Source organism: Alligator mississippiensis, chromosome 12 (genome assembly GCF_030867095.1).
Source record: "Alligator mississippiensis isolate rAllMis1 chromosome 12, rAllMis1, whole genome shotgun sequence".
Classification (NCBI taxonomy): Eukaryota; Metazoa; Chordata; order Crocodylia; family Alligatoridae; genus Alligator; species Alligator mississippiensis.
The window spans coordinates 25354287-25372387 of NC_081835.1; the positions used below are offsets into that span (position 1 = coordinate 25354287).

Below are 18101 nucleotides of genomic sequence, written 5' to 3' on the forward strand. Positions count from 1 at the left end.
AAGCAAGAACCTCATCTTTTTACTTCCCTGCTTATTCACTTGAGAGAGAGATGAGATCAGTGACAGAAGAATTAATTATATTAAAAGTAGTAATATAGCAATTACCTTCTGAAAGATAAGAGTCTCAGCCAAGACAATTCAGGGGTGTTTTTTTAATTTAAAATATTCAAATTAGAAAATAAGTACTTTGAGTGAGCAAAAGTTAGAAATGTGCGAAGCTTTGCAGTACAATAACTAGCAGAGAGTGGGTAGTTAACTGTATTTAGTCTAACGTCAGGCAGAAGGCAGGGCACGGCAGGGTGGCACCTTACAGATTGATTCATTCAGAGAAGCATAAGCTTTCACAGGCAACAGGCCTACTTCATCAGATGCTATGAAGGCATCATTTAAATAGGTTGTCACCTATAAAAGTGTGTGCCTCCGAATGTATCAGTCTCTGGGGGCCACACCCTTCCGTCAGTGCAATAACTGATTGATTCTTGTAACCAAGTAATTCTATCATGATGGATATAACACCTTTCATTTTGAAACAAACAAAAGCCAAACTCTCGAGAAGCATGCACACCTTGAAAAGCAAATGCACTCTCTCATCTTGGCTATCTTGGTTTTCCTTTCCCTTTCTGGCCATCTTCCCTCCTGTGTTGTTTTCACTGGGATTATTTGACCCCAGCAGTCTTTCCTGATCAGAGAAAGGGGGGGCCCTCAACTTCTGTGAATCCCTCTTTCTAGCTCGATCTTTAAACCCTTATTGATGTGTGTGGTATTCACCTCCATAGCAGTCACCTTGATTTCAAGAGTTACGCATCTGAATAAGGGCTTGAAAGTTCATATTAGGCCCTGAATGCAAAGACCAATGCCCACCAGTAGCCCCACAGGAGCAAGCAGTTACATGGGGATAATCTGGTTTCAGAAACCAGTGTCTGTCTTTGCAGGGGCCATTCTCTGGAGGTGGGGGGTACCTTTTATCGAATCGATAGCATGCTTGGGATAAGACAGACAAGTTTCTGAATGCAAGGTACTCTTCATGGAGGGGTCTTCTTGTGACTGTAGTCTTCAGAAATCATTTTTCTTGTTTGTGTATAAAATGGCCAGGCTTGCTAGTCTTCATGAATGAAGAAATCAGCCAGAGTGACTATGTGCTTAGCCTGACAAACACTTCTTCAGGCTGGAGGTTGGCCATTGGTGCTCATTGAATAGGCAGGCATGTCCACCTGGCCTAGCGGCAGCCCTCAACCCACTAACTCCCCTCATCCCCACGGTTTCTAGCGGCCTGGAGGAGGAAGGGGAGCGGCCCTGACACGGTCCAGGGCACCGCTGCTCGTGGCGTCTCCCAGAGGAGAGAGAAGCCGCGGCGGCCGCGCCCTTGAGCCGGGGGCAGCTACGCCCTTCCTAGCCGGGAGACCCCGACGCTGCGGGGCGGGGGCGCGGTGCATTGTGGGGCGGGCGGGGGGCGGGGCTCGGCGGGACTACGATCCCCAGTAGCGCGCGCGGCGGCGGCCGCCGTTTGAATGACTGCGCTGCGCTCCGCGGCGGCGGCGGCGGCCGCGGGCACCGGGCGGCTGCGTGAGGGGCGAGCCCAGCCCATGGCAGCCCCGCGGCGGTGAGCGCTGCCCCCGCGATGGCGCTGGCCATGGAGGAGGACGAGTACGCGCGGCTCGTGATGGAGTCGGAGCCCGAGTGGCTGCGGGGCGAGATCAAGCGGCTCTTCCAAGAGCTGGGCGAGACGACGCGCGAGAAGATCCAGGCGGCCGAGTACGGGCTGGCCGTGCTGGAGGAGAAGCAGCAGCTGAAGCAGCAGTACGAGGAGCTGGAGCTGGAGTACGAGACCGTGCGCACCGAGATGGAGCAGCTCAAGGAGGTGGGCGCCGCGCCCGCCCCGAGCCGGGAGCCGGGGCAGGACGGGCGAGGCTCGCAGCCTCGCGCTGCGGCGGGGGGAGGCCGGGGCGGCGAGCTCCGCCGGGCTTGGCACCTCTGCGGGGCTCCTTGGGTTAAAAACCAACCCCCGCGGAGGGCGCGGGTCCGCTCGGCTGCGCGGGGAGGCGGCCGGGGCCGGGCTGGACAACGCCCACGGCCGCCGGTGACAGCGGAGAGCCGGCCCGGCCCGGCCCCGCGGGGAGGCTGCAGGCATTTCGCTGCCGTCACACCGGGCTGCAGCCAGACTGCTCCTCGGGACCCCGGGCCGCTCGGGTCCCATTTTGTTTGGTTCCGCTGGTTTTCAGCTCACATCCGTTTTTAAAAACAAACTCAAAATGAGCCCCGTTCAGACCGAAGCAGCTGAGCACGCAGGCCCCTGGCCTGCTTTCCTTGAACCTCTGAGCAAACCATTCCTCTTCCTCTTGCCCAGACTGACTGATGAATGATTAGGGATCAGCATTTTGTTACGCTGAGGTGTTGGTAGTGGGCAAGGACTGCGGCAGGGGGTGCCTTTCATTGGGCCAACTGGACGCAGACGAGCTTTCAGCTGCAAAGCATTCCTCATCCCAGCCCTCGCAACGGTCCATTCCTCTTGCATAACTCCTGGACCATCACAGGGCCATCGTGGTTACAACATCATTCAAACGTTATCTAATGCTGGTAGTAAGAAGCCCTAGATACATAACCTGGGTAGGTTTAAAGTTAAATGTATTTTGCATTGGGGGTTTGTACAGCTGTACCTGAGCTGATTTCAAGTTGAAGCTGGTACATGTGGAGCAGCCCTCAAAGAACGCAAGTTTGATGAGGAGGTGAGGGAGCCACTAAGGAGCCTCATAAAGAGGATTCATTCTGATCTTTTCTTTGTTCCCTTGTAGCTTCTTCCATCCTTGCAGAATAACCATACCTACCCCTTACATAGTCCTTTATATCACAGTAGTCAGAGGAGACAGTCTGCTGTCGCTTTACAGAGTGGGTGGGGAAGCCAAGGCACAGAGCAGTGAAGTGATTCCCACAAGGTGACCCAGCAGGCTGCGGGGGAGTCGGCAATAGGACCTGCCTCCTGAGTTCTGTCTGCACTAGAGCAAACCTGTTGGGCTGGGCTGTGGGAGATGCTGTAGGATTCAGGTTAAAAAAGCCTGGCTGAAGAATTGCAGCATGTTGTTGAAATCTTAAGAAGCAGAGACAAAAAATCATGGTTGCCAATTCACTCCTCTTGTGTTTGATTTTTTTGTAGGATTTTCATGTGTCTGTCCATCCTGTGGTAATTATCTCAAGCCCTTGCATGCAGACAGTTCCAGGAACAGCTTGAGGACTCTGCTGGTCAGGGGAAAATGTAGTTGCTGTAGTTTTCTTGTGTTGCGAACCTGGAATCTGGAATTTGTTAGGATGTACTAACTCTCCAGCAGACACAAGTGGAACAGTCTTGGAAGGGGATTTTGTTTTGTTTATGTAACTTTTCGTTTTCCCAGGCTTAACTAGAAGTGTTTTACACATAAGATCTGCCACATGGCAAGCTTGAATTTAGAGGGAATTAATCTTTGGGTTATATAAGCTTGCATCAGAGTAAAGCAGGGTTTTGGGAGAAAAATGTAGGCCTCAAAAATGTAGGTCATCTTTCAATCCCCTGCTCTAATTGCACCTTCACACTCACTTTCATAACATATCAAATCAGTGGTATTTTTCTATAATTACTTTTGACAGGAGCCCTCAGAGATTCAGGGTGCTCCTGGCCTTGTGCTAGGTGATGTTTCAGTGCATAGCTAGACAAGGTCCCAGCCCAGAAGGAGTGACTTTCATCTACTTGCAATTTTTTTGAGTGCAGTAAAGTGTCCCTCATGATGACAGCTTACAGCACAAGTAAATGGGGTGTGTGCAGCCTTCTGAGGAACAGTCTGCCCAGGGTACAAGCTATTCTGATGCTGTTCCTGGAGGTTTGATAACCTATGTGGCCAGTATGTTCCTAAAGCATAGGGTGTTACTAATGGAGCTGCATGATTGCTTCTTTAGTTTTATCCCTAACTTGTATACAGCTGCCAAGGCATTTTACTTCCAGAACTGTACTTCAGAGTATTCAGGGTTGTACAGACATTTGGCATTTGCACTTCAATCCTTTCCTCCATCCTTCCTTTCCCATTTATAGTGAAGGCTGGAGCCCTGGGTGAACTTTCATCAACATAGTTTTGAGCGTGGTGATACAAAACCTGTTCCTGTGTGCAAATTTGTTCTGCATTTCTCTTTTGCTCCACTTTGATTTATTATTCCATAAAAAGTTAGAGAGATTACTGACTGAAAAGTACTTTAGGGGTAAGATCACAGTTTCTGTGAACTGCAATCCATTTTATGCTTTTCTGGGACAGTTAAAGCTATGTGTGTGATTTATTTCTTTGGACTCTATGGGGAAAATACCTGTTGTGGTTAATTATTGCATCACCTGAAGAAAACCAAACAGGTTATATTACAAGTTGACAAAAATAAGTAGCTTAATGGACCTTCTTTGGCAGGATGCTACAAGCCTTTATCTTGAAAGGAACTAAGTAGTTGTTACTTTGAATTGGATCACTCCTCCTGAGTTAGGGGCCTGCAGGATCGACTCCAGTTACAGAAGATTTTGTCTGGCCAGACTGAGTATTGGGAGTCCCTATGGTTTCTAGATGGTTTGAAATGTTGACTTGCAGAGAGGTTGTCTGCTCTGCTCAGTGCTTGGGAATTATTTTTGTCATGTTGGTTAGATTTATAGCTAAGCATTAACTCAGATATGAAACTGGATGTTGTCCAAGGCTACTTTCCCATGGTCTGTCAAGGTTACTACACTGGTGTCAGATCCCTCTTTAAATCCTTCAACAATTAGGGTATGATTATGTTATGCATCATTTATGTCAACAGGCATGGAGATAAGCAGTACCAAACTACTGCCTGCCATAAAGGTCTTCCAGTCTAAAAGTGTGTGTTGGTGCATATAGAACAATTAATAGAAGGGCAGTGGCCTATCACATATATTACATGGTTTTAAGAATGAAGGTAAGGTAGGGGTAGGAAATAGAAGGAGAGACCAAGAATCATTTCCCAGTCAACTAATATGGTACAGTCTTCCTTGTATGTAAAGCCAGCCTTAGCTTTTTTCTAACACTTTCCCTTTATCTAGCAAGTTGTAGTTGTCCTTTCAGTGGTGTATCAGTAATATGTCCCTGAAATGATTAAAGCTCAGTTAATAAAATTCATATCTGTGATGAAGGAGCTTAGCTGCATGCAAAGTGATGTTGTGTATAGAGGACCGGCAAATGCATTACAAAAATAAAACATTTTTGAAAACACCTTGCTGTATCAAAATCTGCATGTGCATATAATAAATCATTTGCACTAGGACGACAAGAAAGGATAAATGGAGAAACAAATCCCTGTTGAATGTCAAGATCTTTTTGAAAATACCAGGAAAACCCTTTCTATTTTTATAAAGGAGCTTGTTTTGTGTTCCCTCCTGTGTTCTCTGTGCTGTGAACTGCCTGGCTCAATTGAACCACATAATCAAAAATCTGTTCTTGGACGAATTCGTCAACTTACTTTTCCCCCCAACAATTTAAATCATATAGAAACCTAGATAGGCACAGTATATTGGCATCAAGGTAAAGCAGGGTGTGGTTTTGTACTTAATATGTGCCGTGAGCATTTGAAGATCAGGCTGCATGTTGCAAAATATACTTCATGTGTGTTTGCCACATCTTGCTCTGTCTCAGTATGATTGTTCATATAACTTTTGTCTGGTTTGTATAATGGATTTGGCTATGTAATACTGGTATTTATTTGGAGATGGAACTTAATCCATGTTGTTTTAACATTTTGATCAATTGTAAATTCAGAAGGGCAGTGAGATTACTCCAATTTCAATAAGTATGTTTCAGCTAGTAAGGGGAATAAAGTAGTTTCTGAAATACTGCTACTAAGAAGGGTGTTCAGCATATTAATAATAGTGATTTTTTTTTTTCCACGAGTCAGTGGCAGAGTGCTTTATCAAGGATGTCACTATTCTTTTTTTTTTATGGATGAGGCAACTCAACCATGGGGGAAGTGAAGTGAGTTGCCCAAGATCATCTGGGAAACTGGTGGTAGAACTGGGAATAAAACTGGGTCCCAGCCCAATGTTCGATCCTCTAGCTTGGGTAGGCAACTTTTTTTGGCCAGAGTGCCGAAAAAACTACAATGTCTACCTTGGAAAGTGCTGCAGTGCCGACATGCCGGAGCCTGGAGCACGTGTTTGCAGTCTCCCAGCTGCAGCCGGCCCATGGAAGCAGGACTTGCAGCCTCCCAGCTGCCTGCTGGGAGCAGCCTGGGCTCCGTGGCTGGCAGCAGCTGCCTAGAGCCTGGGCTGGCAGTGGTATGCCGAGCAAAATGGCCTTGTGTGCCATGCTCGGCACATGTGCTGGGGGCTGCTGACCCCTGCTCTAGCTCATATTTAAATAGGTTCAATATGAACCATATCATTGAATATAAATAATTATATCCTACAGTCTCCCCTTTTAAGAGACTGCATGCTCCTTCTCCCAAACAGTGTATGCAGACTAATGCATATTTGGTTGGTGCCAAATACATGAAGAGAAAGCAAAGAATTAATTTACCTGTATAATATTGTTCAAGCCTCAGGGAATTGCGTACTAATGGCAGAAATTTTCTGCTCATTACTAAAATAGTTGGCCTGTTGAAATGGTATATAAGCATAGGTCAGATTGTGTGTACGGTATTTTTTGTTTGTCTGTTTTGGGTTACACAGACCAGACCTAAAACTGTAGTTTTTCACTGAGAAACTCAGCACACGGCTCCAAATACAATGACAGTGTTTACACTTTTGTACACATTTTATTTATAGAGCTAGTGATCTGGACCTTGCTTCTCTCTGAAATGACTGGTATGTTTAGATCATCAGGAGAGACTAGAATCTTGCTCCCTACGAAGTGTTAAATTTGAAGTATGTTCTGAAAAAACATAAAACCAGTTTTCATTTTTTAAAGCAAATACCAGCTAAGTGAAAGAAAATTGCTTACTTTAGTTCTGATGTGACATGTTTGTCACCGAATGGACAACTGCGTTGTCATGATTGATTTAGAAAAACTGCTTCTCTTGCATGTCCTTATTCCTGGAGAAAGGGAATCCTGTAGGGCTGAAGGTAGCAACCAGTTTGGCAGCGTGCTGCCGAATCTTGAGTTTCTATGCTAACATTCTGTAGATCAGCGTTTCTCAACCTGAGTTGTGACGCACAGCAATTCTAATATTATAAAAGCCTAGGTCTCTCTGTTGCAGGGGTGTAGGTTTTAGCCGTGTTGGTCTAAGGACATAGGCAGACAAGGTTCCTTGGGTGAATTTGATATCTTTTATTAGACCAACCCAAATAGTTGGAGAATAGTTATTAAGCAAGCTTTCGGGTTCAAAAACCCTTTGTCAGGCTAAAGAAGTTTCAGCAGTTGGTGTGTGCTCTTCCTGGATGGATTCCATGCAGGAAGAGCACACACCAACTGCTGAAACTTCCTTAGCCTGAGGAAGGGTTTTTGAACCCGAAATCTTGCTTAATAACTATTCTCCAACTATTTGGGTTGGTCTAATAAAAGATATCAAATTTGCCCAAGGAACCTTGTCTGCCTAGGTCTCTCTGTCATGGTTTATTCACACCCTGATTGGCTGAGCTCCCCCACCCCGCTCCCCACAAGAGGCAGAACAGCAGCAGCATGAGGCGTTAGGTGGCGGCACTCCATCCCAGTGCGCGCCTCTCCCCCCCAGTCATTCTTGATGGGCAGTTGGCTAGTTCATCCATAAAACTGATGTTGAAAATATTTGGCTCTGTAGAAAGGACCTTTGGGAGGAGCTGAGCTGTTTGGGGGGGGGAGAGCATCAAGAGTGACCCAAGTCCAAAAACATTATCTTAGTCTTACCTGAAAGTTTTCATTTAATGCAGTACAGAGACATATTTACAAATTGGAATCTGTTTTCCACTCAAAGTCTATATGCTAGCGTTAATCCAAGAGTATATGGCCATATTAGGATAGAATCCTGCCTGTGGGCACATTTGAGTAAGGAGAGTAGGGTTCCTTGAACTCGGTTGCTAGATTTGCTGATGGTCTGCATGTTATCCAGATAACTTGACAACCTTGACAGGTGAACAATAGCTAACATTTCTGTTAATGCAACATTAATGTAACATTACTGTAGCAGCCAGAAGTTCTGCACAGTACTGGGTTCCTGTGTGTGCTAGGAACATACTGGTTTCTGGCCTGAGGCTTTGCCTGCAAATCCACAAAAGGATACTTAATAATAACAAATTCTGGATTGTGGCTTGGCAAAAAGTTCCCTGTATAGAAGTATACAGGGTTGACCAGGGGCATGCCTTGAAACAAATATCTGCTGCATGCTTAAGTGTTCTTAGGGAGAGTAATTGGGGTACCCAGGTGTGAGTAGGGAAGCCTCCCTTGGAAGCAGTAGGGGCTTGGCTGAACCAGGCTGAAACAATGAGGGGTAGGGATGCTCCCAGCATATATTATCTTGCTATTGTTTCTTGGACCTCTGTTTTAGAGCTTGGAATTGCCTCTGATTGGTTGAACTCCCTGGTAGTCTGTAACGCTGAGATGCCTATAAGCAAAGGGGTACAGGCCTGTTCTTCTCCTTGGTTTGCTGTTGTATATTTGTTGATTTGTTTGTTTGTTTTTGTGGACAGGATATGATGGAGCCTTTAGCTCGTTCACTTTCAAGCTTCAATTCATATTTTTGAATTTACTGTTCTGAAAAATGCTAGGCCAAGCACATTGGCTTTGTAACTGCTGATTTCCAGGGCATTGTGTTGGGCTGAGTTTAGCCCAGTGAATATATGAGCCTCTAATTTTCATTTAGAAGAAAATCATCATGGAAGGAAATGCCCCTTTTCTTTTTTTGAAATAGTAGTGTGTGGCTGGGGGCAGGGGAGCAGTGCAGTGCAAAGGAGTTGATAAGTTCACCATTTCCCCTTTCTCCCCACAGTATGTGAGGTTATGAGTAATCAGTTCCTCTGCAATGCCATAAGATGACTTCCAGTGGGTGATTCATTCTCCAGGCATTCATTTGGTTTCTTTCTCCACTTTTGGCAGAATGCAGAGAATTGTTTGTTCAGTGCTGGTAACCGAGCAACAGAGGAATATAGCATGGATTTGAAATATGATCTATAAAACCTTTGCAGAGGGAAGTGACATAAATAAACTTTGTCATCCAAATGAGTGTTGGGGCCTGGTCTGATTCAGTCAGAAAATAGCCCTGGCTTCAAATGCAATACCTGGCAAAATATATTTTTCCTGCCTCCATTTCTTCTCTTCCTCTTCTTCCTCCCCACCTTCAGGCTTTGTTTTCCCTACTCAAGCAGGAACGTATAATATGCAGCAGATTATGTCTCTATATTCTTATTTGTTCCAGGCTGACCTTGCAGTTAGAAGTCAGAGTTTGGGGTAGGAGGCAGCAACTATTTGAATAGCCTGCCAGAGGGCAGAAATGTTAATTAGGGACCTGGCAGAAGGGAATTAGGTGGGCTCTAAATTCTACTCTGAACCTTTGAAATGGAAATTGGTGTGTTCTGGCTCTAGGGTCTAAATGCTTGGAGAGGGGGCTAAATCTACAGCTCTGGATCCAGGCCCAGCCAAAGTTCAGCATGGGTTACATTGGCTTAGTGCCATAGTTGCTTTTTGCTTTGCATTGTACCCAGGTACCCTAGGTTGGCATCCAGTCATGCTGTCCTTGGGCATGCATAACTCCTACTTAAAAAGACTGGAACGTTTTGCTTGTACATTGCACATGTTGTGCAGGGTAAGGCCTTTGCTCTAATTCCTGCTCTTGCATCTTTCCCTGAAAAAAAAACAAACCTTCACATTCAGTTTTATTTTTTGCACTTCACTAGTTTCATAAGTGTCAGAGATGATTCTTGCAACATCACCAAATATTTCAGTAATTTCAGGTATTGTTTCCCACCTTCCCCCTCCTCCCCCAACCGGTTCTACCTTCTAACACTTGAAAGCAATCTCTAGTGTAGTTTGACTGACTTGGCAGAGGGTTTCCTCACAAAGGAATCTACTGACTTAGTGGATGGATGAGTTTATTTTCCCAATAATACCACAGAATAAATGGGTATGTTTTATACTGCCCCTTCAACCTGTTAGCATGAATCCAGTGTCATTGATTCCTAGGCACCTGAGGTGTTTGTTGCATTGGATAGTCCTAGTTCAAGGTCAGAATCCTTAGCGTTCTTGGTGACTGCTGGGCTGCTCTGTATTGATGAGTATAACTACTTTTTTTTAATGTGAGTAGATTTTAAATGAGGCTCTTCCTGAATGTTGTTTGTGTTTTCAGTGAGAATCTAAAAAAAATAAAACCTTAAGACAATGAGAGAGCAAAGTTTGTGTATGTTGTCCTTGATATATTTGGACAGAGGGAAACCACTTTGTAAATTTCCTCTTTCTGATCTGCGGCCCTTTTTGGTTAAAGGATACTGCAGGTGAAGTTGGGATTTATTCAAGACTCCCATGTTCTATTCTCAGCTCTGCCAAAGACCTCCATCTCAGACAAGTTACTTAACTCCCTTTGTTCTTCACTGCAGTTGTCTTTAAAATGCGGATTACATTCAGAATCTAGAACCTTTTCATTTGGGTTGGAAAAAGGGTTGTAAAAGCTTATGACTGGCTGTAAGGAAATTCTTGTACTGAAAAGTGCTGCGCAACTGCAAAGTATTACTGGCTTAACACTGTCACTGAATGTTCTCTCTCGACCCCCATGGTAAGCCTCATGATGTGCTGAAAGCTTGTGGTGAGGAAAGACTTTGGATTGCAATTACTGGAGGAGAAATTCTGTTCTGGTAGAACCCTTGAATGCTTAACTCTTGGCTGTAGAGTCACATGTGGCTCTTGAGTTATGTGGTAGCTCTTTGGGGTTGGAATTAGTTCTGCTCTTCATGATGCATGAAAGGGCTTGTATGGCACTGAATTAGTAGACAGGCTGCTTGGGATTCCTCTTTGTAGCAAAGCTGGCAGAAAGAAGCTGGTGGTCAGCTGTTTCATTATATAACTTGTGAAGGGAAAGGGTTATTTTGCCAGATTTCACTTATGTAAATTACTTATTTGACATTGCTCAACTTGCATAGTAGCAACATTTATGATACTCTGTACACCATATCTGGTGTGAGTTTTCCGCCTCTCTGTGGCATGCTCTTGTCCGTTCCTTGTGCTTTAATAAACTGTATGGGCTCCTATACACGTGCAGGCATTGGAGCCTGCTCCAATGCACTGTAATTCCAGCGCATCAGAGCAGATTTGATCAAGTCTGCTGAAGTGTGGAAATTAATGCCCTCCAGCATCATGTGTATTAGTGTCCCCCTTCAACAAGCTTTAGTTCAAAGTGCCCTGCTGCAATTTCTCAGCAAGGGGACACTGATGCAGATGATGCTCCAGGCACTTTTAATTAGCACGGCTTGGAGCTGTGCTAATTAAAGCGCTGCATGTATTCCCCGCAGGTCCCCCCACCCCCCCTTGCCTCTCAGAGCACATTACTTGAGTTCTGGCACATAGGTTGCTTTGTCCCACAATAAGCAAACTTATTCTGACCAGTTTATGGGTATTTTTATAAAGTACAATACAAACTAAACCATTAAAGCCAAATAGCCATCTCTTTCAAATGGTATGTGAGACTGGATTCATTATTTGGAAGTGAGTGGTAGGAATTGAATTGTCTCAACCATACTGCAATAAAAAATACACCCTTAATTTCAAATACAGATTTTCTTCTGTTTTGACATGGATATGTTCCTGACATTTCTGATGCTGAATTCAAGCTGTGAAATTAAACTGTAAGAGCTAATTCTGTTTGGTAGGAAATTCTCCTATAATCTCAAATATTGTGGCCCTCTTTTGTGGTATCAGTTTCTCATTGTACAAACCCATGTTTTACCAAAAAATGTGTTAGCTCTTGTGCTGTCAGTCAACTAGATGGTATATTCTACAGCTGCAGTTGTAGGCGTGGGGGGAGGCTGCACAAGTATTTGCATCTTGAATACAGCAACATGTTTAGTGTGACTAAACATATAAGAAAATGAAAACCTTTTGTCTACCTTTTGAAATGCCTATGCCCACAGGGTAGTCTTTGTACTGTCCTTGTTCTCTAGTAAAATACTGTGTTGATTTTTCCATTATAATAGAATGATAAGCTTTGTGATCTTAAACAAATTTGACTGCTCTAGCTTTTGTCAGCCAGCTTTCTGGTCTCTGATAACAATATGGATGTTTAATTTGAATGGATGGTTGGTTTTCAAGATGAATAAGATCCTGTCATGTAAAAGTTTGTCTTATGTATACTTCAAAAGTAATCTTAATGACAAAGCATACTTGATAGCCACACAATACCTGCATTTAAATAATGTTAGTGAGTTAACTAAACTTTTTGGTTTTCATGTGGTTTGAAGTGAAGTTTGACAATTGCCCTGATATGGTAAGGTTGTTTATGTCATTGTGCCATTTTCCTTTGGCACACAGTAGATTGTGCTACAGTCCACTATAGCTAAAACATCATTACTGTTGATTAACCTTGCCTCTAAATTACTTGGTTTCTGTTTTCTTTATGAGCATTTCTTAAAGAAAAAGAAGCATCAATGCTTAGATTCTGTCCATACTCCAATAGACTTAGGAGCCCAATCCCTTCCATTCACTTCAGTGGCAGAATGCATGTGGACTGTACTGTGGGGGTAGAGGTCAGCCCTGAGTAACTGTAAAGAAAGGTCTCTAACTTCTGATTATACATTTGCATATGGCAGGGACCTCAATGGGAACATGACTGGACCCAGAAAGGTTTCTTAGTTCATGAATTGCTAAGTCTCTTGCAAACAATTGAATTCAGTGAGAGCCTCACGGTGTCATAATTTTTGTAGTAGTGGATTCAGTAGCGGCATCTGGGGTCTCTATCTGAGTACTGTTCTTGTGTATAGGAAAACTGTGGGCTTATTTATGGCTTTGTGGGAAACTCATGAAGAAACACATATTTGATAATTGCTGCTCAAGCTAGGGGGCTCAGTTATGCACAAGCAAAACCTTAATTGTGTGTGGAGTGGTTTGGCAATATTGCCAATCCCAGGTGGTCAAAATACATGAGTTGGGACCTAAGAAATCTGAGGATTTTTTTATTTTTGTGTTCTAGCTCTCATGGTTGTGGAGAAGAACTTGAAGAAGAAATGAAAGAATTCCATGACTCCAAGAGCTGGTTTTAAAGAAGAATCACAGACACAGGGATCTTAATGATAAAAATCAGTAGGCATCGATGCATTTGCCCATCGCAATGTGCTTGAACAACTAAATTTACGGTTACATTCCATATTCCTGAAGTAGTTGTATAAACATGCATATGTGAAATCCTGCCCTTTTCCTAGTGCTCATTTATGTTAAGGTCACACTTTCAAAGCTCCTTTGTCACAACTTGTCTAGAAACAGGGAAAAAAAAGTGAAGTCTACATTGAGCACTAATTACTTACAACATGGGAGATTTAATGGGAACAGAGACGGATCCTGAAATCTAATGACTTGGATAGCTGTTGCCTTTTCCCCTCTTCCCTCCCTCCATGTCAATACAAAGATTCTGTATTAAGATTCTCTTGGAATAGTGCCTTGGCATTCACTGGGGAAAGCTAGAGCTGCTTGGATGTTTCATGGGATATTATTATTGATGTCTGGGTTCTCCTCTGCTTCTTGCAGGAAGGATTTTTGTCTTTATTTCTCCCTCTCTTTCAATTTCAAAGGAGTTGGGAATATTTTATAGACAACATATAAAAATAGCTGTCTGTGAACACAGCTGGTTTAAATAAAATCTAACCAGTGCAGTGGGTGGAACTCCCACATATGAATGGAGGCTAAAAGAACTTGGACTGGTTCTGATGACTATAGGACTTTAGATCATTTGCTTGTTACAAAAACATCTTTGAAAAAATCTTGTATCTTTCATTTATAATAAATTAATAGAGTTGTTCTGTTGTTTCACTGAGGATATTAAGGCTGTTTCCTTCATTAAATTTGCAAGAGTATAAATTGAGGAAAAGAGATTTTCATGCATCTGACTTGGTACTGGAGTTTAATCCTGGATTAAAAATCATTCATTTAGGTCTGCATTGAGATTGTGTTTTTGGAATTACAAATTCACAGGAAGATCATTGTACTTGGAAATTCCAAAAAAATATATTCAAAGCCAAACTCTGATCAAGAATTGCATAAGTATCATTCTGACTCCTTGAAATGCAGTCTGTTAGATTAGCCATGTTGTCTTTTACATTTGTGGTACTGTGCAGGCAATTAAGACCTGAGTGGATAGATAGGCTTAGTTTGTTTAATGTGACCTTGATGAACTGCATTGAGATGTCTCTTTGAACACATCAAACCTAATCATTTTAAGCATGACTTTCTCTCTCAAACGAACATCATATGTGATTTAAAAATCTATTGAATGCTGTCAGGACACAGGTGTATACTGAATAATTTTGAGCTTGTATTTCAGTCGTTCACCTACTTGCTATATCTGTGAGGATTTTTTTTTTAGCTCTGTTCTGAGCATTGACATACAGCCTACCAGACTTGAGTTCTGTTTATATTTTTTTCATGTGTTGTATATACAAAGAATGAAAAGGGCCGTCATCAGTACAAAACACATTTGAAGAAGGTATTTTTTTTTTAAAAGCTTTTCATAAAAATTCGTTTTTAAGATTTAGAAATCGATCTCTTTTTGTAGGGGCTTTCTGCCACCTCTTGGGAGTGGATGTAGGGAAAAGAAGGAAGGTTGTCTTTATTATTACTGTTTTTGAAGAAATCATTATCTGTGTTTGCTGTGCATCATAACAGGATCTCTTAACTGCTTCTGGACTTGGCCAATCTATGTTGCTATCAGTGCAACTCCCATCTAGTCTGCTTAAACTTTTCTTGCTGGAGCTATAAAGGCGAGAGATGGGTCGGGAAATGGCCTTTTCTGCAATTGGTTTTTTTAAGATGTTTTTAAAGCAGCTGTTTCAATTTTTATTTACTCAGTTCTGAATGGTTCTTTTTTTTTTTCTTGCAAGTTAACTTATGAATCAAACTTTCCAAAGCATCTCTGCTTATAAATGAGTGTCCTTCTGGAGCTCAGTCATAACTTTCTGGTGGTTCTCCAGTTATGTTTTGTCCCTTAAAGCAGCACTACTCTATATTGTAATGTCTGCATTCAGTGTTTAATGCTTAGCTTCTTCATAGGCCAACTGAATTTTCTATTTTTTTTTGCATAAAATATTAAAGAATTATTAAATATTATTAAAGAAAATAAATGTATGGATGTGGTGAGGGTGAGAGGTGGGGAATCCTTAAAATCCTTCTCCTTTTTATTTTCATACCTCTTGCTCTCCCCTCACTGCCATTGAACTGTCATATCCTAAAAACTCCAAGGAGGGAAGAGGAATTTAGGGTAATAAGAATGAGGAGCAAGGCTCGGGGGTGGGAAAGTGAGAGCGAGACATTGGTTGAAGGTATGGGAATGCTAAGCAGAAAGGAGCCTACATTTGACTTTGACCAGGTTACATTTTGAAAAATAAAACGACCTTGTCCATACAAGACTTTTACCATAAGAGAGATGGTGAATAGCAATTTACCCCCCTTCCAATGTGCATATGGCCATATGGACAGGGTGCTTTGTTTGAGCTTCTGTTTTAATTGAATTTAAAAGATTAAATCTTATTTTTTATTTCATTCTAAACCTCCAGCTCACTCTTTCTTTTATTGCTGTGCAATAATACACAAGTTGGGGGGGAAACAGAACCTGTAATTAAGATAGAGATATATCAAGGGGCTTTCTGTTGCAGGATTGTTTCCTTTATGAGGTTATTTGAAGCAAGAGAACAACAGCTTCATTTCGTCTTTTCCCTGCTTGCTTCTTCATTAGCAATATGTTGCCAGTCCCAATTGTTAAAAAATGAGTCAGCCCTAATTTTAATTTAAGAACTTAAATTCTTTATTTGCTTTCTAGTCTTTCAGCTGTGTTTTTAAAAGCTTTCTCCTTAACTATGAAAGCTGGAGACTTTTTTTTTCTTTAGTGGAAGCAAAGGTTTTTCACTTTTAGTTCCAAACCCAATAATTTGAAAACAAATAGAAAATACCACAACATTTGGTGATTAAAAATATGAGGTTTAGCAACAGTGAAAACTTCTGTTTCAATTGCCAGATGCTTTTCCTAGTTTTTAGGTAGCTTCCATGTTCATAGTTTTACTGTTGTTGTGAACATACAGACAGTTGAAAACCACACTTTATTTTATTATATTAATAGCTATATTAATATAATAAATTATGTTATTTAATTATTTAATTATGTAATTATACTATAGCTATAGGGTCATTTGCCCTGTTTATTACAATTAATTTAGCAATGCAAGTATATGAGTCACTTTGCAGTTATGGAGAGAAAAAGGGAGTTTAATTTTAGTGTTTCCGTCTCAAAGTACTTGCAATCCAAAGTGTAAGTGAGGGGTAAAGAGTGGCCTACTGCTGTGAAGTAGCAAAATCAGGAGGTTAAAAAGCTGCCTCTCTGATTTGTGGCATATGTGCCACGAGTTGACCACCCCTTTCAAAGTAGAAGGCAGGCATGGGGGCACTTTGTAGAATTTGTTCAGAGAGGCATGAGCTTTTGTAGGCTACAGCCTACATCCTCAGATAACAAGTAGGCTTGTACAATTCAAGTGCTAAAACATTTGAGTAATTCTAAGGACGTGAGATGGCTCCTATGTAAGTGCATTTTTAAATGATTTGTTGAATTACTATCCAGAGTAAGGGTGGTCAACTTGTGGCACATATGCCACAAATCAGACAGGCAGCTTTTGCAGGTGGCATGTGGTAAATGGAGTGGCCAGGGAAGGGGCACTGGAGTGTCACTCAGGGATTTACTCGATGGTATAGCTGCTGAAAAGGTTGATTCCCACTGATCTAGATTAAGTATGTTGAAAGTAATTTTATGTGGAGTCTTCTTCCAGTATCCTTTTAGGATAGTGGAAATGCTCTGTACTTAATATATAAAACTGTAAGAGCACACACAATCTTGGGTCACTGGCCTTGTCAATTATTTTGAATTCAGAGATCGACTGTTACCTCCCCGTTGTATCTGTATTCTTACAGAGCATTCCATCAGACAGACTATGCCACAGCGCAAACATAAGTTACCACAAAGCAAACAGACCTCATTTAACTTTTTTTTTCCCCCTGTGTAGCTGCTTACATTGCTTATATATCCTCAACTTTATATTGTGCTCCATAGCCACAGGCTATGTTGTAGAGTCCTTCCTTTTACTTTTAGGCAGAATGAATATTTGATTAAGGATTAAGTGTCTGGGTTCTAGGTTTAACCAAACCTAGTATGTGGGTTGTGCAGTTTTTCAGTTTTGGAGTGATTAGTGGAATGTGGACTCTCACTGCTGTGATATTTGTATCATTGTCTTATACAAAGAGTCTGGGAATGGGTCTTAAATTAGCTGCTCCTTCACTAAAGTTTCTTTTACTTCTACCAGCCTAGTTTTCTTTTCTTGGTGGTTTTGAACTGTTTCCCATATGTTTTGCAGTTCTTTCGCCACATAGTTGAGGATAAATGGATTGTTAGCAAAGCTCAAGATCCTTAGAAGGATTCCAGAAAAGCTGTAAATTAATACAACTTTGTTCACTCTCCCTTTACCCTTACAGGTTGTTAGTTAATTTTAGGATTATGTCACTTGGGTAACAGCTAAGTCTGAGATGCTGGGTTACCCTAGGATTTAGGTCCTGCAGTGGGCAAGAGGGTGTAGGGCTCAGTACCAGAAGACTTAGGGATAAAGTGGGACTGCTGCAAGTCTTCCCTTATACACTATCTTCCTGCTGCTAGGACTCACTGTGTCAAACTAATGATCAACGTTGTAGTTGGGTAGTGGTAGCAAACCCAGTGGCTTATAAAGGACTAGAGAAATAAAGTCTGGAATAAATGTCCTTACTCTCTGTCTCAAGTCCTTTAATATAAGGCAGGAGAGAGACCATGAGAGCAAGGATGCATGTTTTCTGTTGAAGCCCCGAGGAAGATAGATTTGAATGGTGACAAGCAGAGCTGACTTGGGTGAGTGAAATCATTATCAAATGCATCGTTCACATTTTTCATTCTGTTGGTTAGTGTTCCCAGATACTTGTGTGTAG

General features: G+C 42.2%; 1 protein-coding gene across 9 annotated transcripts in view; it reads left to right on the plus strand.

The window, feature by feature from the left end:
* The first annotated feature begins 1495 nt into the window (after positions 1-1495).
* The window catches only part of BICD2 (BICD cargo adaptor 2), a 162595-nt gene continuing 145989 nt past the window's right edge, over positions 1496-18101 (plus strand). For 8 of the 9 annotated variants that reach the window (XM_059716155.1, XM_014596576.3, XM_014596577.3 and 5 more), the window contains exon 1: positions 1496-1858. In XM_059716155.1, the coding sequence (XP_059572138.1) occupies positions 1619-1858 (240 nt within the window). In that variant the 5' untranslated portion in view covers positions 1496-1618. The remainder of the gene's footprint in view (positions 1859-18101) is intronic. The other variant, XM_014596578.3, reaches the window with a different exon arrangement.